General features: G+C 38.0%; 1 protein-coding gene across 1 annotated transcript; it reads right to left on the bottom strand.

Moving 5' to 3' along the window:
* Positions 1-8553: 8553 nt before the first annotated feature.
* LOC133241796 (olfactory receptor 8B3-like) lies at positions 8554-14179 on the bottom strand. Its single transcript, XM_061407715.1, has 2 exons — positions 13264-14179; positions 8554-8576 (listed from the first exon to the last, which is right to left on the bottom strand). Exons 1-2 carry the CDS (start codon positions 14177-14179, stop codon positions 8554-8556), a joined length of 939 nt encoding a protein of 312 aa, XP_061263699.1.
* Between the last annotated feature and the right edge of the window lie 7575 nt (positions 14180-21754).

Genomic DNA, 21754 nt, shown 5'->3' on the forward strand with positions numbered 1-21754 from the left:
TTGTCACCCTGCTTATTTAACTTACATGTAGAGCATATCATGCAAAATGCTGGGCTGAATAAAGCACAAACTAGATTCAAGATTGCAGGGAGAACTATCAACAAAGTCAGATATGCAGAAGACAACATCCTTATGGCAGAAAGTGAAGTGGAACAAAGAAGTCTCTTGATGAAGGTGAAAGAGGAGAGTGAAAAAGCTGGCTTAAATCTCAACATTCAGAAAACTAAGATCATGGCATCTGGTCCCATCACTTCATGGCAAATAGATGGGAAAACAATGGAAACAGTGACAGACTTTATTTTTTGTGACTCCAAGATCACTGAAGATGGTGATTGCAGCCATGAAATTAAAAGACGGTAGCCCCTTGGAAAAAAGCTATAACCAACCTATTGAAAAGCAGAGATATTACTTTGCCCATAAACATCAATATAGCTAAATCTATGTTTTTTCTACTAGTCATGAATGGATGTGAGAGTTGGACCATAAAGAAAGCTTAGCACAGCAGAATTGGTGCTTTAAAATTACTGTGTTGTAGAAAACTCTTGAGAGTCCCTTGAACAGCAAAGAGATCAAGCCAGTCAATCTTAAAGGAAATCAGTCCTGAATATTCATCAGGCACTCTATCTATCAGATCTAGTCCCTTAAATATATTTCTCATTTTCACTGTATAATCATAAGGAATTTGATTTAGGTCATACCTGAATGGCCTAGTGGTTTTCCCTACTTTCTTCCATTTCAGTCTGAATTTGGCAATAAGGAGTTCATGATCTGAGCCACAGTCAGCTCCTGGTCTTCTTTTTGCTGACTATATAGAGCTTCTCCATCTTGGCTGCAAAGAATATAATCAATCTTATTTCAGTGTTGACCATCTGGTGATGTCCATGTGTAGAGTCTTCTCTTGTGTTGTTGGAAGAGGGTGTTTGCTATGACCAGTGCATTCTCTTGCCAAAACTCTATTAGCCTTTGCCCTGCTTCATTCCATTTTGCAAGGCCAAATTTGCCTGTTACCCCATGTGTTTCTTGACTTCCTACTTTTGCATTCCAGTCCCCTATAATGAAAAGGACATCTTTTTTGGGTGTTAGTTCTAAAAGGTCTTGTAGGTCTTCATAGAGCCATTCAACTTCAGCTTCTTCAGCATTACAGGTTGGTGCATAGACTTGGATTACTGTGATATTTAATGATTTGCCTTGGAAACGAACAGAGATCATTCTGTCATTTTTGAGATTGCATCCATGTACTGCATTTCAGACTCTTCTGTTGACCATGATGGCTACTCCATTTCTTCTAAAGGATTACTGCCCATGGTGGTAGATATAATGGTCATCTGAGTTAAATTCACCCATTCCAGTCCATTTTAGTTTGCTGATTCCTAGAATGTCAGAGTCACGGGTGGCGGCTGAGAGGAGCAAACCCATGTCCAAGGAGCAGTGGCTGTGCAGGTGGAGAAGGGCCTGGAAGAGCTACTCCACATTCAAGGTCAGGAGGGGTGGCTGTCAGGAGACACCCCTCGTCCAAGGTAAGGAGCAGCAGATGCGCTTTGCTGGAGCAGCCATGAAGAGATACCCCATGTCCAAGATAAGAGAAACCCAAGTAAGATGTAGATGTTGCAAGAGGCAACAGAGGGCAGACACACAAACCATAATCACAGAAAACTAGTCAATCTAATCACACAGAGCACACCCTTGTCTAACTCAATGAAACTAAGCCATGCTGTGTGGGGTGACCCAAGACAGGCGGATCATGGTGGAGAGGTCTGACAGAATGTGGTCCACTGGAGAAGGGAATGGCAAACCACTTCAGTATTCTTGCCTTGAGAACCCCATGAACAGTATGAAAAGGTGCCGAAATTGCTAGGGGAGATCAGTGGAAAAATAATTCCAGAAGGAATGAAGGGATGGAGCCAAAGCAAAAACAAAACCCAGTTGTGGATGTGACTGGTAATAGAAGCAAGGTCCAATGCTGTAAAGAGCAATATTGCATAGAAACCTGGAATGTTAGGTCCATGAATCAAGGCCAATTGGAAGTAGTCAAACAGGAGATGGCAAGACTATTCAGGTATGACCTAAATCAAACCCCTTATGATTATACAGTGGAAGTGAGAAATAGATTTAAGGGACTAGATGTGATAGACAGAGTGCCTGATGAACTATGGACTGAGGTTCATGACATTGTACAGGAGACAGGCATTAAGACCATCCCCATGGAAAAGAAATGCAAAAAAGCAAAATGGCTGCCTGGGGAGGCCTTACAAATAGCTGTGAAAAGAAGAGAAGCGAAAAGCAAAGGAGAAATGGAAAGATATAATCATCTGAATGCAGAGTTCCAAAGCATAGCAAGGATAGATTAAAAAAAAAAAAAAAAAGCCTTCCTCAGCGATCAATGCAAAGAAATAGAGGAATACAACAGAATGGGAAAGACTAGAGATCGCTTCAAGAAAATTAGAGACACCAAGGGAACATTTCATGCAAAGATAGACTCGATAAAGGACAGAAATGGTATGGACCTATTGTAAAGTTTTAAAAATAAAATAAAATTAAAAAAAAAAAAAGAAGAGGTGGCAAGAATACACAGAAGAACTATGCAAAAAAGATCTTTACAACCCAGATAATCATGATGGTGTGATCACTCACTTAGAGCCAGACATCCTGGAATGTGAAGTCACGTGGGGTTTAGAAAGGATCACTATGAATGAAGCTAGTGGAAGTGATAGAATTTCAACTGAGCTATTTCAAATCCTGAAAGATGATGCTGTGAAAGTGCTGCACTCAATATGCCAGCAAATTTGGAAAACTCAGCAGTGGCCACAGGACTGGAAAAGGTCAGTTTTTATTCCAATCCCAAAGAAAGGCAATGCCAAAGAATTTCAAACTACCACACAATTGCACTCATCTCACAGGCTAGTAAAGTAATGCTCAAAATTCTCCAAGCCAGGCTTCAGCAATACATGAACTATGAACTTCCAAATGTTCAAGCTGGTTGTAGAAAGGTCAGAAGAACCAGAGATCAAATTGCCAACATCTGCTCGATCATGGAAAAAGGAAGAGAGTTCCAGACAAACATCTACTTCTGCTTTATTGACTATGCCAAAGGCTTTGAATGTGTGGATCACAATAAACTGTGGAAAATTCTGAAAGAGATGGGAATACCAGACCATCTGACCTGTCTCTTGAGAAACCTGTATACAGGTCAGGAAGCAACAGTTAGAACTGGACTTGGAACAACAGACTGGTTCCAAATAGGAAACGGAATACGTCAAGGCTGTATATTGTCACCCTGCTTATGAACTTATATGCAGAGTACATCATGATAAACGCTGGGCTGGAAGAAGCACAAGCTGGAATTAAGATTGCTGGGAGAAATATCAGTAACGTCAGATATGCAAATGACACCACCCTTATGGCAGAAAGTGAAGAGGAACTAAAACGCCTCTTGATGAAAGTGAAAAAGGAGAGCGAAAAAGTTGGCTTAAAGCTCAACATTCAGAAAACGAAGATCATGGCATCTGGTCCCATCACTTCAAGGGAAATAGATGGGGAAACAGTGGAAACAGTGTCAGACTTTATTTATTTGGGCTCCAAAATCACTGCAAATGGTGATTGAAGCCATGAAAGTAAAAGAGGCTTACTTCTTGGAATGAAAGTTATGACCAACCTAGACAGTATATTTAAAAGCAGAGACATTACTTTGCCAACAAAGGTCCGTCTAGTCAAGGCTATGGTTTTTCCTGTGGTCATGTATGAATGTGAGAGTTGGACAGTCAAGAAAGCTGAGCACCAAAGAATGGATGCTTTTGAACTGTGGTGTTGGAGAAGGCTCTTGAGAGTCCCTTGGACTGCAAGGAGATCCAACCAGTCCATTCTAAAGGAGATCAGTTTTGGGTGTTCATTGGAAGGACTGATGCTAAAGCTGAAACTCCAATACTTTGGCCACCTCAAGCAAAGAGTTGACTCATTGGAAAGGACTCTGATGCTGGGAGGGATTGGGGGCAGGAGGAGAAGGGGATGACAGAGGATGAGATGGCTGGATGGAATCACTGACTCAATGGACTTGGGTTTGGGTAAACTCCAGGAGCTGGTGATGGACAGGGAGGCCTGGCGTGCTGCAATTCATGTGGTCGCAAAGAGTCGGAAGCAACTGAGCAACTGAACTGAAGTACCTAGTGTCCAGAATACATTCAAATCCAAACACAGGCAATCTTTTTTTCCAATTTTAAACATGTTTCTTCTTGGTTTTGAAATTAATCACTTCCCTGATGGCTCAGATGGTGAAGAATCTGCTGACAATGCAGGAAACCTGGGTTCAATCCCTGGGATAGAAAGAGCCCTTGGAGAAGGGAATGACTACCTACTCCAGTGTTCTTGTCTGGACATTTTCATGGAGCTTTTGGTTACAGTCTATGGGATCACAAAGAGTAGGACACTACTGAGAGCCTAACAGTTTCACTTTTGTTCATATGGTAATGTGTAACTTTAAGGTGTACAATATAATGATTTACATGCATCATGAAATAATAACCACAATAAGAACACCCATCATCTGATATGGATACAAAATAAAATGAAAAAAAAAATCTGTTTTTCCTTTGTAATGAGAAGTCTAAGGATTTCCTCTGTTAACAACTTTGATATAAAACATACAGCAGTGTTATTTGCATTTATCATATTGTACATTACATTTAATCCTTATTTATCTTAGAACGGGACATATGTCCTGTCTTCATGCAGTTCTGCTTCCCACCAGATCCCCACCTTTTGTAACCACAAATCTGATCTATTTTTCTATACATCTGTTTGTTTGCTTTTAAAGCATAGTTTACCAACAACATTATATTCGTTCCTAATGGGCAATAAACTGATTTGCTATTTCTATTCACTTTAAAATTAACACCAATATGTCTTGTTACCAACTTTCAGCATACAAAGATTCTACATTATAATCAACTACATTACCCGGACTGTTCATGCCTATCATTTGTTTATTTTGTAACTGGAAGATTATACCTCTTAAACTATCTAATTTCTCTCCAATCCCCTCTTCCTTCCCTCTGGAAACAATCTGTCTATTCTCTGTATCTGTAATAGTTTCTGCTTGCCTATGCTGTTAATTTTTTCTGTTTTGTAAATTCCAAGTATAAATGAAGTCATGCAGTATTTTTCTATTTACATTCTGTAAGTTCATTTATATTCTCTCAAATAGCAAGATTTCATTCTTTTTTATGTATAAGGAATATTCTACTGTATAAATATACACCACATCTCCTTTATCCATTCATCTATTATATCATTGGGCCTTTAGGCAAGCATACCTTGGCCATTATAAATAATGATGGAGTTAACTTCAGAGTATGTATATATTTTGAAGTAATGATTTTATTTCCTTTAGGTAAATACTCAGGAGTAGAGTGGCTGGACAGTAGAGTAGTTCTATTTTTAACGTTTGAGGAAACTTCACACTGTTTTCCATTGTGTTTACATGCTGCCAATGGTACATGAGTGTTCCCTTTTCTCCACATTGTCAGCAACAAATATTGCTTGTTGTCTTTTTGTTTGCCATTCTGACAGCAGTGAGGTATCTCCTTGGATTTGACTTGCATTTTCCTGAAGATTAGTGAAGCTGAGCATTGTTTCATGAGTCTGGTAGTCATCCATATGTCTTTGAAAAAATACACCTCTGCCCATTTTTTAATTGGGTTCTTTGTTTTCTAGATGCTGAGTAATGCAGGTTATTTGTATATTTTGGACACTAGCCTGTTATCAGACATATTGTTTTCAAATCTCTTCTCCCATTCAATAGACTGATTTTTCATTTTGCTAAGTTTCTTGAGCTGCGCAATGTCTATCAGTTTAATGCAGTACCTTTTGTTTAATTTTGCTTTTATCCAAAAAGCAAAAAACTTTTCCGATACCCATCCTGAAAAAAAGTCATATACCACCCAAAGACGAAGTCAACTTTCAAATGAGTATTTTCTCCTTTCCATGTTTACGGAAACAAAAACAATGACATAAAGTAGAAGCAAAGTAGCACTCTCAACTTATCTCTCTAATTCAGGTAATATATTTAAAAATATATTATGTGCAGGACTGGATGTGCAAGCTAAGAAAAATTTTTCCATAATCATAATGTATAATGTTTAGAGAAGTAAGTTTTTTATACTTAATCAACATTATGGAAACTTCCATCTCGGGCATTTAAGGAGATACATTCTTGCTCAAGAAAGACTGAAAAGATGGGAAGAGAAAATTTTTTCTGATTCATACTTCCAATGGAAGGTGTCAGATGAGACATTCCCAATGATGCTATTTCACCCTAATGTTTCCTGATTTCATCAACTATAGAGCAGTTTTATATTTCCAGAGGGAAAAAATGTTCAAACTGAGAAAAAAATAGGAGGTAACAAATTTTTCTAAATAGTATTAATAAATGGGAGATGGTGAGAACATCTGCAAATGGTTAGGTCAGAGATAAGTCTGGCTCAACACAAAGTGGAAATAGAGAGATGACTCAGATTTCCTTACACCTGGTTAAAAAGAATCAAAAAGATTCCAACAAAATTATTATGATTAAACACAGAAATTTCTTCCCTGTGACAAGCTTCACAGGGAGATACTCTATCTATTCAAAATTCTCACCTACTCAGAGTTTTTCTCAGAGTTGCTTTCACGTTTTTATATCTCAAGCTGTAGATTAAGGGGTTCATCCTGGCAACCACATTGGTGTAAAAGAGAGAAGAGACTTTTCTTTCATTCATGTACCCAGCAGATGAAGGTTTGAGATACATAGGTGTACATGATCCAAAGAAGAGAGAAACAGCAATGATGTGGGGACAGCAGGTACTGAAAGTTTTGGACCTGCTCTCCATGGAGTTGATACAGAAGACGTTGGTGCGGATGAGACTATAAGAGACAAAGATGGTGAGACTGGGCACAATGATATTGGTGCCCACCACAATGAAAACTACCAGATCACTTTAATTGAGTCAGAGTTATCCTTGATGAGAAGCCATGAAAGTACCATTTTGATTGATCAAAGTATTTTGCACACGTTACATATGGTACAAATTTTAACCTAATCAAGACATATAAAACAATGCTGAATATTGTTCACTTTTCTGAGACCACTCAGTTCTCTTGGGAGATTTAACACATCTTAGAAATATATATGTTTGTCTTTTAAAAATAAACCTACATGGGTCTATATTTAAATATGCTGCTTATATTGAATGGAAGAAGGGAGAGGAATATCATTCTATGATAAAGAAAGTTCTTTTATTGATAGAAAAGCATCAAAATCTCAAAAATACATTTTTAAAGTGATCCAAAAAAAGAGGGTCTCCACAAACAAAACAATGACTGTGCTTCCCCAATTATGGGATTTTTTTTCCCCCAGTATAGTGGCTTAGTTGCTAAGTCATGTCCAACTCTGCAACTCTGTGGACTGTAGCTCACCAGGCTCCTCTATCCATGGGGTTCTCCGGGCAAGAATACTGGAGTGGAATGCCATTTCCTTCTCCAGGGGATCTTTCTAACCCAGGAAATGAACCTGAGTCTCCTACATTGCAGGTAGATATTTTAACAACTGAGATATAAGGGAAGCTCATTTTCAGTTATGGCACCTTTAAAAGACAGAGCTGGGAGACTGCTCAGCCTTGATGAATGATAATGAATGAAAACTAAAATTATGTCATGTGAAATTTTGAATGTAGGCTTATTTGAAACATCTTAGTTCTCCATTTCTTGTCTAGAATCTCCCCAATACATTGTATAATATTTGAAATCACTAGTGCATATAATGGAGAAGGCAATGGCACCCCACTCCAGTACTCTTGCCTGGAAAATCCCATGGATGGAGGAGCCTGGTGGACTGCAGTCCATGGGCTCGCTAAGAGTCAGACACGACTGAGAGACTTCACTTTCACTTTTCACTTTCATGCATTGGAGAAGGAAATGGCAACCTGCTCCAGTGTTCTTGCCTGGAGAATCCCAGGGATGGGGGAGCCTGGTGGGCTGCTGTCTATGGGGTCGTACAGAGTCGGACACAACTGAAGCGACCTAGCAGCAGCAGCAGTGCATATAAATTAGACAAGAAAAGGTGTATAAATGATGTAACATTTTGAAAAAGAATCCACATTTCACATCAACTTAAAGAAAGCTGTGGCCTGGTTCATGGGCACAGAGAAACCCAGGGCTTATGAGGTTAACTTTAAGCTTTACTACCTTCAGCAGAACTGTAACTTCCCTCAACACTCTTCAGTGCCAATCACATAATTCAAGAAAGCAAAAACTACTAAGGATAACCGTGCTGTGTGTATAAAATACTCTGACTTGATCCCCCATCCACTTAAAAGAAGTCCAAATACAGAGATACACAGTTCCATTGCTAACTAAAACATGATTTAGTTGCCTCCGTTAGCATGTTACCACCTGCAGTTATTTCAAATTGTATTCTAAGTTGGGCTTCCCTTGTGGCTCAGCTGGTAAAGAATCCACCTGCAATGTGGGCACTGTATTCTACGTTACTTATAATTTTTCAAGTTAGCCAAAGATAAAAATTACTCATTTTAAAGAGCAGTTCTTTTATGCAAATTAACAGGTTTCATATTAATTTTGAGGTTCTTGAAAGATTAGTGACCGGGCTCAACTCACTTTGGGGATATTCAAATCATTATAAAATACATACAGAGTAGATGCAGCTCTACTCAGTAGGTTTCCAAATGGCCCAGTTACGTCCACTCCTTTAGAGGCACATTTGTTTCCATTTGAAAAACAAGTTTATATAGGGAAACACTAATTTAAACAAACAAAGTCTAACCAATATCAAACATTTTATATGAATAGAAATTGTTAAGAGAAAATCAATCATGTTCATATTGCAGTGAGGTGATGGAATATGAATGGTTATTGAAAACCATCAACCAAGGATTTCTTTGTGCTGAACATCTAAAAATAAACAGGTCAGAAATCAGCTTGGACAAATGCACAAATACTGACTGGAGATTGAAAAAGTTTTAAATAAAGAATATTATTCAAATTACCTTACAAAATGTTTACATTTTCACTGATACAGCATATTGAGGAGTTTTAAAGTAGCACATTTTTGCCTTAAAAATTAATTCAACATCATCTCTCATAATGTGTTTTTTTCCACCAAATATTTCTTTAAGAACCAGAGATCAAATTGCCAACATCTGCTCGATCATGGAAAAAGCAAGAGAGTTCCAGAAAAACATCTATTTCTGCTTTATTGACTATGCCAAAGCCTTTGACTGTGTGGATTACAATAAACTGGAAAATTCTGAAAGAGATGGGAATACCAGAACACCTGATCTGCCTCTTGAGAAATTTATATGCAGGTCAGGAAGCAACAGTTAGAACTGGACATGGAACAACAGACTGGTTCCAAATAGGAAAAGGAGTTCGTCAAGGCTGTATATTGTCACCCTGTTTATTTAACTTATATGCAGAGTACATCATGAGAAACACTGGACTGGAAGAAACACAAGCTCGAATCAAGATGGCTGGGAGAAATATCAATAACCTCAGATATGCAGATGACATCACCCTTACGGCAGAAAGTGAAGAGGAACTCGAAAGATTGTATTAGTTTTAAATATCATAATAATACTCCGTTGTGCTCCCTGTACCACAGCCTTATCTTCATCTGCATGGACCTAGGTTGCCCACGTCTTGGCTATTATAAATAGTGCTGCGATGAACATTGGGGTACAAGTGGCTGTACTAGTTTGCATTCCCACCAACAGTGTAAGAGGGTTCCTCCACACCCTCTCCAGCATTTATTATTTGTAGACTTTTGGATCGAAAGCCTCTTGATGAAAGTGAAAGTGGAGAGTGAAAAAGTTGGCTCAAAGCTCAACATTCAGAAAACGAAAATCACGGCATCCGGTCCCACCACCTTATGGGAAATAGATGGGGAAACAGTGGAAACAAGTGTCAGACTTTCTTTTTCTGGGCTCCAAAATCACTACAGATGGTGACTGCAGCCATGAAATTAAAAGACGCTTACTTCTTGGAAGGAAAGTTATGACCAACCTAGATGGCATATTCAAAAGCAGAGACATTACTTTGCCAACAAAGGTTCGTCTAGTCAAGGCTATAGTTTTTCCTGTGGTCATGTATGGATGTAAGAGTTGGACTGTGAAGAAGGCTGAGTGCCGAAGAATTGATGCTTTTGAATTGTTGGAGAAGACTCTTGAGAGTCCCTTGGACTGCAAGGAGATCCAATCAGTCCATTCTGAAGGAGATCAGCCCTGGGATTTCTTTGGAAGGAATGATGCTGAAGCTGAAACTCCAGTACTTTGGCCACCTGATGCGAAGAGTTGACTCATTGGAAAAGACTCTGATGCTGGGAGGGATTGGGGGCAGGAGGAGAAGGGGACGACAGAGGATGAGATGGCTGGATGGCATCACTAACTCGATGGACGTGAGTCTCAGTGAACTCTGGGAGTTGGTGATGGACAGGGAGGCCTGGTGTGCTGCGATTCATGGGGTTGCAAAGAGTCGGACACGACTGAGTGACTGATCTGATCTGATCTGATCATTATTCTCCAAGCTGCAATTTGATGTTTCTGTACCTAAAAATCTATATGAGTGTAGCCACATAAAAGCCAGAAAACCCAGAAATAATCTAGTTATTCTAAAGTCATCTAGCCCTGTTGGTTTAAAATTTTAAATCTTAAATAACTTAAGCTTTCCCCCTCTCTTAGAGAAATCTGGTGATCTAGAGAGCATTTCTAGGTCTATCCACAAAGAGTGGATCCATAGGTAAGCATTTTCACTATATAACATAGTTCTGTATAAACTACCTCTTCCTTTTTTGATGCAATTACGCCTCATGATTTATCTCCTAAAACTGATACTCTCTATTTACCTATTTTTCTTTTTAAACTTGTGCTCACTTTATGTAAATCATTATCCACTCTTGGCTTCCCTTTCCCATCCATGCAAAACCTGTATTTTTATGATCAGTTATATGTCAACTTGACTGACAAAGGTAAAAAATAAAACTGTCAAGAGAAGTTTATACCAAACAATTACAGATGCTAAATGGATTATCCTCGATAGTCTTAGAACCTTCAATATCTGGCATTTAAACAAGATATATTTTTCCAAGTGAAATATGGAAAGTTAAGAGTAAAAACCCAGTACTTTATTCTTCTTATTGCAAGTGACAGATAAAAACACTCCCAGTGATATGTTTTCAGTCTCAGTTCAGTTCAAGTCAGTAGCTCAGTCCTGTCCAAATCTTTGCAACACCATGAACTGCAGCATGCCAAGCCTCCCTGTCCATCATCAACTCTCCGAGCTTGTGAGTGTGTGTTAGTTACTCAGTCATGTCCGACTCTTTGCGACCCCATAGATTGTAGCCAGCCAGGCTCCTCTATCTATGGGGTTCTCCAGACAAGAATACTGGCTTGGGTTGCCATTTCCTTCTCCATACAACTGCCTGTGTGCCTTTGTCCGTATGTGTATGAATGTGTATGTTGTCCCTCAGTCAAGTCTGACTCTTTGCGACTCCAGGGATGGTACCCACCAGGCTCTTCTGTCCATGGGATTCTCCAGGCAAGAGTACTAGAGTGGGTTTCCCTTTTCTTCTCCATACAACTCAAAATCATGTCCATTGAGTTGGAGATGCCATCCAACCATCTCATTCTCTGTTTTCCCCTTCTCCTCCTGCCTTCAATCTTTCCCAGCATCAGGGTTTTTTCCAGTGGGTCAGTTCTTTGCATCAGGTAGCCAAAGCATTGGAGTTTCAGCTTCAGTATCAGTCCTTCCAATGAATATTTAGGACTGATTTCCCTTAGGATGGACTGGTTGGATCTCCCTGCTCTCTAAGGGACTCTTAAGAGTCTTCTCCCACACCACAATTCAAAAGTATCAATTCTTTGGCACTCATCTTTCTTTATAGTCCAACTTTCACATCCATACATGACTCCTGGAAAAACCATAGCTTTAACTAGATGGACCTTTGTTGGCAAAGTAATGTCTCTACTTTTTAATATGCTATCTAGGTTGTTCATAGCTTTTCTTCCAAGAAGCAAGTGTCTTTTACTTTCATGGCTGCAGTCAACATCTGCAGTGATTGTGGAGCCCCCCAAAATAAGTTCTCACTGTTTCCATTGTTTTCCTATCTATTTTCCATAAAGTGATGGGTCCTGATGCCATTATCGTAGTTTTCTGAATGTTGAGTTTTAAGCCAATTTTTTCACTCTGCTCTTTTCTGCCACAAGGGTGATGTCATCTGCCTATCTGAGGTTATTGATATTTCTCGCAGCAATCTTGATTAATGCAGTCCAGCATTTTTCATGATGTACTCTGCCTATAAGTTAAAGAAGCAGGGTGACAATATACAGCCTTGATGGACTCCTTTTTCTATTTGGAACCAGTCTGTTGTTCCATGTCCAGTTCTAACTGTTGCTTAATGACCTACATACAGATTTTTCATGAGGCAGGTCAGGAGGTCTGGTATTCCCATCTCTTGAAGAATTTTTCCATGTTTGTTGTGATCCACACAGTCAAAGACTTTGGCATAGTCAATAAAGCAGAAGTAAATGATTTTCTGGAACTCTCTCACTTTTTCAATGATCCAGCGGATGCTGGCAATTTATCTGTGGTTCTTCTGCCTTTTATAAATCCACCTTGAACATATGGAAGTTCATGGTTCATGTACTGTTGAAGTCTTGTTTGGAGAGATTTGAGCATTAGTTTGCTAGCGCCTGAGATGAGTGCAATTGTGCGGTACTTTGAGCATTCTTTGGCATTGCCTTTCTTTGGGACTGGAATGAAAACTGACCTTTTCCAGTCCTGTGGCCACTGCTGAGTTTTCCAAACTTGCTGGCATATTGAGTGCAGCACTTTCACAGCATCATCTTTCAGGATTTGAAATAGCTCAACTGGAACTGTCTTTTTTTCTGAAATGCATTATTTGGAAAGAGTATTCATCTTTTTCCAGTGAAAAAAACTAATTTCAAAATGATAAAGAAAAAAAAAGATAATATATTTGCTATTTAATGATATTATGCAGCAGGAAATAGAGATGATATGTAATTTGAAAACAGTGGGGAAAGCAAATACTTATATAAAAATGTAAATAATTTATTCGAGCAGGACTCAAATTTATTAACGGTACTAGGAAAAAAAGATAACAGAAAGAATATGGTAAGAAAGCTGTCACTAAAATTAAACAGAATCTCACTGTCGTGTAACTCATGCACACAATGAGTGTTTCTAATCAAAACTGTCTCCTCCTCAGGGTTTTTCTCAGAGCATGTTTGACATCTTTGTTCCTCATGCTATAAATTAAGGGGTTGAGGAAGGGAAGAGTATTGGTATAAAAGACAGAAGAGATTTTACCCTCATCCATAGACACAGCAGAAGATGGTTTGAGATACATAAATGCCCCTGATCCAAAGGACGGAGAAACAGTAATGATGTGGGAACTGCAGGTGCTAAAGGCTTTGGACCTGCCCTCCATGGACTTGACATGGAGGATGTTGGACAGGATGAGACCATAAGAGACAAAGATTGTGAAACTGGGTGCAATGATGTTGATGCCCGCCATGATGAACATTCCCAATTCATTGATATAGGTACTTGTGCAGGAGAGCTGGAGCAGAGGGAGAATGTCACAGAAAAAATGGTTGATGGTGTTTGCATCACAGAAATTCAGTCTCAGCATGCATCCAGTGTGAGCCATGGCACCAGAAAATGCCATCAAGTAGGAACCAAGCATAAGGCTGGAACACACTTTAGGGGACATAACAACATTATACAAAAGGGGCTTACAGATGGCCACATAGCGGTCATAGGCCATTGATGTCAACAGATAGCATTCAGAAATGACAAAAAAACAGTAAAAGTAGAGCTGAGTCATGCACCCTGTATAAGAAATAATATTCTTCTTTGATATGAAATTAAGTAGCATTTTTGGTGTAAACACAGAAGAATAACAGATGTCTATAGAGGACAAGTTAAAGAGGAAAAAGTACATGGGGGTGTGCAGATGTGAATTTAGCACAATTAGGATTATCAAGCCCAGATTGCCCAGCACAGTGACAATATACATTCCTAGAAATAAAAAGAGTAGGGGGAGTTGGAGATCTGGTTGGTCTGTTAATCCCAACAGAATGAATTCAGTCACAAAAGAGTCATTTCCAGGAGCCATTCTTCTTTAAGGGAATCTGTGGACACAGGAGAAAGGGTTCCATTAGAGAACAACTCAGCCCTTGCCACAGTGTCTCATCTACAAGGGAGGGTAAACACTGGGAATGTCAGAGACTCATCCTACCTGGTCCCACAGAATCTGCCTTTATCTTTATCAGGATACAGAGTGATGTGGACTTATATAAGCTAAATGCAGCAAAGGAAATCACACACTTCAGAGTTAAGGTCGGTACGGTAATATGCAAATAATTTTCTGGAAACACAAAGGGCAAGAAGGATAGATCACGACAGAGCCATAGAATGTCTCTAAACATTCTCTGATGACCCTCTAACAGATTCCTTCACCAGTTTCATCTAAGTCTCAGATCTACACAAAATGACAAAGAATGGGCATGCATTCAGTCACTGTCCCTTCATTTCTAAACAGCCAATAAGTATATAAATTGAATTCAGAAACTCACCTGAGTTCAGAAAACCTCAGGGCTGTCTCCCTTATCCTTGGTCTTTACCCAGTTGGGGCTGGAAATACAATTTCAGATTCCTGAGGCTTGATTTCTTTTATCCTGAGAGGTGCGAGCCTAGACATATGCCTGAGAAGTCTTTCTGCACTACTATGATTTCTGATAATTTTTTCAGTCCTTTCAAGCAGCAGAGAAAATAAAGCCTTTTAATTATCACACTTGCTACTGGATTAGACACAGAGGATTCACAGTGAGGGTAATGATGAGTGCACTTGGCAAAAACAGGCTAGAAGCTTCTCAATCTTTTCCCTACAGAGAAGGTCATAGGTATAAAAGGGAATATGAAAATTATATATGCTGGATCATGATCTGCCTTTAGTTCCTTAGGGACTCACTCTTTTGATCTTTTTCATTTTAGGCATTGTGCATCCCTCAGTGTAGATCCACAGTAAATTCCCATCTTTTCATTATCTTCACCTCTGAACAGAAGGCCACTACATGGCTTCATTCCCTTTTTATTCCAGTTTCCCAAATGGACATATCATCTGTAAGGCCCCTATTTCCAGGTTTCTGTATTTCTTCATCGGAAATTTTTAAAATGTTTCAGCAACTCACTTCAGCTCTTCTCACTATGAAATGTCTCTGAAATAATTTGCAATGTTGTATATTCTTTCTATAGCTTATACTTAAAAAAAAAAAACAAACTTGTAATTTCTAAGTGATTCTCTCACTGGGTCATTTTCTGCAACATGCCAGTAATTGAAATTATCAATTTCTTCTCATGATAGAAATGAGTAGGGACTATGGAGCTAGAGAGAGCATTGTGAATCTTAATTTACTTACATCCTATAATTCTTTGGGCAATTTATTTAATCTTTCACTAAAGTTGTAAAATTGGATGGTAAAAATGGAATCTCTTTTATCATGCTGCTGAGTTAATTAAATGAAAAATGTCAAGTAAAATGGCTGAATCAGTGCCTGGCATATGGTAAATAGTTAATACACGTCAGCTGTCATTATTCACGTTCTCATAAATTTTACTAGATTCTCCATCATAACACATGTCAGAGTTTGTTTGTTTGTTTGTTTTCCCTGAATACCTGTGTTCCTTAATAAACTCTAAGTTCCTATCTTGTTTACTGTTTGGCTCCAAGATCTAAGCGCAAAGCAGAGGACATGGAAGGAACTTAATAAATATTTCTGATAATCATGTTGTTTTTGTCCAAGAAGGTATTTAACATTTTTCAAATGCTAAACCATAGCATCTAAAATCACAGTGACCTCCACCCATGTACCGCAGCTACCACAAAACTTCTGGCTTTTTGTGTTTAGGCTGAACTACTGTAATGTTGAACTATAGTGCTTCCTAACGATAATTTTAGTATTTTCCAAGATGCTCCTATTTAGCCCTAAACACCAGTGTCTGAAATCACAGCTTTGTCCCTCCCTAGTTCAAGTACTTTCAATGGTTCTCCATAACCCATTTGAAAATTGAAGCATAAATTAAAAGTATAATTCTCAAAATTATGATTAATGCTTAGTTATAACTAGAGAAGAAATTGAGACTGTTATCTTTGATGAGAAGCCATGAAAGTACCGTTTTGATTGTTATATGTATTTTGCGCAGATTAACCTTTGTAAAATTTTAACCTAAAAAATCTAAAAAAGAAAATTAGAGAATTTTTACTTTCTACTTGTCTTTTTTTTTAAAACTATTTTTACTTGTCTTGGGAAGTTCAACCTATTTTATAAATATATGTATGTTTGTGTGTGAAAAATAAAAATATATGTCTATATTACACACACTGCTTATATATATTGGAAAGAAGGTCAAGAATACTACTCTATAATAAAAGAGGGTTCTCTTCTTAGTGGAAAAGCATCAAACTCTCAAAAAAGATCTTCAAACTGTTCATAAAAAAGGAGTTCCTCCATACACAAAATATGACTTGTGCTATCAAGATTATGTGATTTTGATTTATTTTTTTGCAAGGCAATGCCTAAGAAAGAGAGATGGAAAAGACCAATAAGCACTAAACTTCTGAGGAATCAAAATAAAGATAGTGCTATTTGAAATTTTAATTTTTGGCTTCTTTGAAACTTTACATAGTTCCATATTACTTACTTGGAATCTTCCCAAAATATTGTATAATATTTAAATCTACTAATCAAACTAAATTAGGTAAGGGGCTGTATGATACATGATGTAGCATTATGGAAAATGATCCAATGTAAAGAGAAAATTATTAATTATATGAATTGAGGTTATAAATAACCCAGGAAACTTCACAAATGCTTATGATATTTAATAAGAGATGCTAGACAATAAACTGTGAAAAATTCTTAAAGGAATGGGAATACCAGACCACCTAGCCTGCCTGCTGAGAAACCTATATACAGGTCAAAAGAAGTAACAGTTAGAACTGGACATGGAACAACAGACTGGTTCCAAATTGGGAAAGGAGTACGTCAAGGCTGTATATTGTCACCCTGCTTATTTAACTTATATGAAGAGTACATCATGAGAAATGCCAGGCTGAATGAAGCACAAGCTAGATTGAAGATTGCAGGGAGAACTATCAATAAACTCAGATATGCAAATAACACCATCCTTATGGCAGAAATTGAAGAGGAACTAAAAAGCCTCTTGATGAAAGTGAAAGAGGAGAGTGAAAAAGTTGGCTTAAAAATCAACATTCAGAAAACTAAGATCATGGCATCTGGTCCCATAACTTCACAGCAAATAGATGGGAAAACAATGGAAACAGTGACAGACTTTATTTTTTGTGGCACCAAATCACTGCAGATGGTGACTTCAGCCATGAAATTAAAAGACACTTGCTCCTTGGGAAAAAAAGCTATGGCCAAGCTAGACAGCATATTAAAAAGCAGAGATATTTCTTTGCCCACAAACATCCATATACCTAAAGTTATGGTTTTTCCACTAGTCATGAATGGACATGAGAGTGGAACCATAAAGAAAGCTGAGCAGAAGAATTGATTCTTTTGAATTGTTGTGTTGGAGAAAACTCTTGAGAGTCCCTTGGACAACAAGGAGATCCAACCAGTCCATCCTAAAGGAAATCATTCCTGAATATTCATTGGAAGGACTGATGCTGAAGCTGAAGCTCCAATACATTGGCTGCCTGATGTGAAGAGCTGACTTATTAGAAAAAATCCTGATTCTGGGAAAGATTGAAGGTGGGAGGAGAAGGGGACGACAGAGGATGAGATGGTTGGATGGCATCACCGACTCGATGGACATGAGCTTGAGTTTACCTTGGCAGCTGGTGATGGACAGGAAAGTCTGGCATGCTGCAGTCCATGGGATCACAAAGAGTCAGATTTGACTGAGTGACTGAACGAAACTGAACCTGACTGTGTTCCTGAAACCCTGAATACCGAATGGGCTGTCATTCCCTTCTCCAGGTGATCATGCTGACCCCGGGTCTCACATTGGAGGCAGTTTCTTATCATCAGAACCACTAGGGAAGACCCTAAGTAAAAATGAAGAAGCACAAACAGGACCTGACAATCCATGATTCATGTGATCAGCGCCGAGTTTTCATGTTCTCTTCAGAACCAAGTGGCCATGTTTGAGTGCCCTTTCATTTCCTCAAACAGTTCCAGAGCTGAAAACTTCTGAAAAGATCAAAAGAAGAGAAATAGGACTCAGAAATTCATTCTAGCAAATTCCACAATTAATGGAATCTGCATTATTTGAAGGAAAGTGCAGTAATCTGGAATTTATTTGGGGTACCAACAATCCTATTGACAGCTCACTCATAGGGACATTTTGTTGCCTCTGAGATATGTTATCTCATAAACTCTCTAAAAAGTCTACAACATAATAGATGGTACACGAGGAAAATGAAACTGGCTCTAAAGAGTTTTTCCGAAAGGGGAATGCCTTCTTACAGATTTCATGTGTCTTAAAAGTAAAAATGTTCTTTGGAATCAAAACAACTACAGTGTGAAAATTAATCTCTGATAGCTCTCCCTGGGAATTAAGGAAGAAAGGCATTTTGTCCAAGTAGGTCCTTGTCAGAGAAGGGAATTTTATGATTTGGAAATGTTTTGGATATATTTTGAAATGTTTTCATGATTAGGTAAACAGTTGCCTTTGGTGGAAGTTTTGGACTTGACTAAGATTTGATTTAGAAGTAAAAATTGTTTTAGGGAATTTCCCACATAAGGGCTCTGAAGACTGGATGCTTGGAGCTGGTGCACTGGGATGACCCAGAGGGATGGTATGGGGAGGGAGGAGGGTTCAGGATGGGGAACATGTGTATACCTGTGGCAGAATCATGTTGATATATGGCAAAACCAATAAAATATTGTAAAGTTAAAAAATAAAATAAAATAAATAAATAAAACCTACTAACTCAGCAATTAAAAAAAGTTAGATTAAGATCCTTGAAATATATGTCTAATATATTTTAACTGCAGAAAACCATAAATTATAATACTACAGGATAACAAATTGGTAATCATTTTCCACTCTACTTTCACTTCCTCTTATCTCATTGGAAGAAGGCTTTGAACCCTTTAGAGGAATATTAACAGGTAAGGGAAGCAGTTTTTCCAGAAATAGCTCAGGAGAAGAAAGTATAAATCCTCTTCCTTTTACTTCTCTACCATCTCTCTTATTGTCACAATAGTCACAAATTGTAGTTTGAAAACACTATAACACCATGCCTACCTTTGTTTTTAACCAATGGAAAAAAACAATTTTAAATAAACATATTTAAAAATAGTGATGCAAGCACAGTAGAGAAATGAAGTGAAAGAAAATGAAGTTAGAGCATAGATATGAATTTGCCGCATTTACATACACACATGTGAGGGATATATGTGTGTGTGTGTGTGTGTGTATCAGAGAGTCCTAAAATAAGCGATTCCATTTATGCTCACTTGATTTTCAACAGGGATGCCAAGATTATGTGATGGAGAGAGTAGTATTTTCAACAAAAGTGACTAGAATAATTAAATTCATTTTGAAAGAATGAATTTGGAACACTCCACAAAATAAGAAAGTAAGCTCAAAATAAACCTCATATCTAAATAGGAAAGGTAATATTTTTAAACTCCTGGAAGAAATCATCAGAGCAAATCTCTTTGACTTCAGGATGAACAATGGTTCTTAGATATGCTGCTGCTGCTGCTAAGTTGCTTCAGTCGTGTCCGACTCTGTGCGACCCCATAGACGGCAGCCCACCAGGCTTCCCCGTCCATGGGATTCTCCAGGCAAGAACACTGGAGTGGGTTGCCATTTCCTTCTCCAGTGTGTGAAAGTGAAGTCGCTCAATCGTGTCTGACTCTTACAGACCCTATGGACTGCAGCCTACCAGGCTCCTCCATCCATGGGATTTTCCAGGCAAGAGTACTGGAGTGGGGTGCCACTGCCTTCTCCTTAGATATGCTAATAAAGGGCAAATAAAAAAAGAAAAAAAGTGGATGCTGAACATCATGAAATTAAAAACTTTTGAGGTTTCAAAGGTATCACCAAGAGAATGAATAGAGGACTAACAGAATGGAAGAAAAACTTGTAAATAATGTGTCTGATCAGTACCTAGTATCCAGAATACATTCAAATCTAAACACAGGCAATCTTTTTTCCAGTTTTAAACATGTTTCTTCTGGGTTTTGAAATATAATCACTTCCCTGATGGCTCAGATGGTGAAGAATCTGCTTACAATGCAGGAGACCTGGCTTCAATCCCTGGGATAGAAAGATCCCTTGGAGAAGGGAATGGCTACCTACTCCAGTATTCTTGTCTGGATATTTCCATGGAGCTTTTGGGTACAGTCTATGGGATCACAAAGAGTAGGACACTACTGAAAGACTAAAACAGTTTCATTTTTCTTCATATGGTATTTTGTAACTTTAAGGTGTACAATATAATGATTTGATTTACATGCATCATGCGGTAATAACCACAATAAGAACACCCATCATCTGATATGGATACAAAATAAAATGGAAAAAAAATCTTTTTTTCTTTGTAATGAGAACTCCAAGGATTTCCTCTCTTAACAACTCTCATATAAAACATAGAATAGTGTTATTTACATTTATCATATTGTATATTACATTTAATCCTTATTCATCTGAGAACGGGGCATTTGTCCTGTCTTCATCCATTTCGCCTTCCCTCCAGATCCCCATCTTTGGTAACAAAAAATCTGATCTATTTTTCTATACATCTGTTTGTTTGTTAGCTTTTAAGGTATAGTTTACCAACAACATTGTATTAGTTCCTAATGGGTAATAAACTGATTTGCTATTTCTATACACTTTAAAATTAAATTAACATTATGTCCTGTTACCAACTTTCAGCATACAAAGTTCTACATTATAATAAACTACATTCCCCATACTGTTCATGCCTATCACTTGTTTATATTGTAACTGGAAGATTACACCTCTTAAACTATCTAATTTCTCTCCAATCCCCTCTTCCTTCCCTCTGGAAACAATCTGTTTATTCTCTGTATCGGTAAGAGTTTCTGCTTGCCTATGTTGTTAATTTTTTCTGTTTTGTAGATTCCAAATATAAGTGAAGTCATACAGTATTTGTCTTTCTATTTACATTCTGTAAGTTCATTTATATTCTCTCAAATAGCAAGATTTCATTCTTTTTTATGTGTAAGGAATATTCCATTGTATAAATATACGCCACATCTCCTTTATCTATTCATCTATTATATCATTGGGCTTTTAGGCAAGCATATCTTGGCCATTATAAATAATGATTTAGGTAACTTCAGGGTATGTATATATTTTGAAGTAATGATTTTATTTCCTTTAGGTAAATACTCAGGAGTACAGTGGCTGGACTGTAGAGTAGTTCTGTTTTTAATGTTTGAGGAAACTTCACACTGTTTTCCATCGTGTTTACATGCTGCCAATGGTACATGAGTGTTCCCTTTTCTCCACATTGTCAGCAACAAATATTGCTTGTTGTCTTTTTGTTTGCCATTCTGACAGTAGTGAGGTATCTCCTTGGATTTGACTTGCATTTTCCTGAAGATTAGTGAAGCTGAGCATTGTTTCATGAGTCTGGTAGTCATCCATATGTCTTTGAAAAAATACACCTCTGCCCATTTTTTAA

This window comes from Bos javanicus, chromosome 29 (assembly GCF_032452875.1).
Source record: "Bos javanicus breed banteng chromosome 29, ARS-OSU_banteng_1.0, whole genome shotgun sequence".
Lineage (NCBI taxonomy): Eukaryota > Metazoa > Chordata > Mammalia > Artiodactyla > Bovidae > Bos > Bos javanicus.

What these genes read in the sequence shown, in the direction of transcription:
- LOC133241796 (XM_061407715.1), bottom strand. Translation starts at nt 14,179, where the DNA reads ATGGCTCCTGGAAATGACTCTTTTGTGACTGAATTCATTCTGTTGGGA. An exon ending in TGCTCTGAGAAAAACCCTGA is followed by an intron (nt 8,577 to 13,263) that starts GGAGGAGACAGT and finishes GTTAATTTGCAT; the next exon opens with AAAAGAACTGCTCTTTAAAA.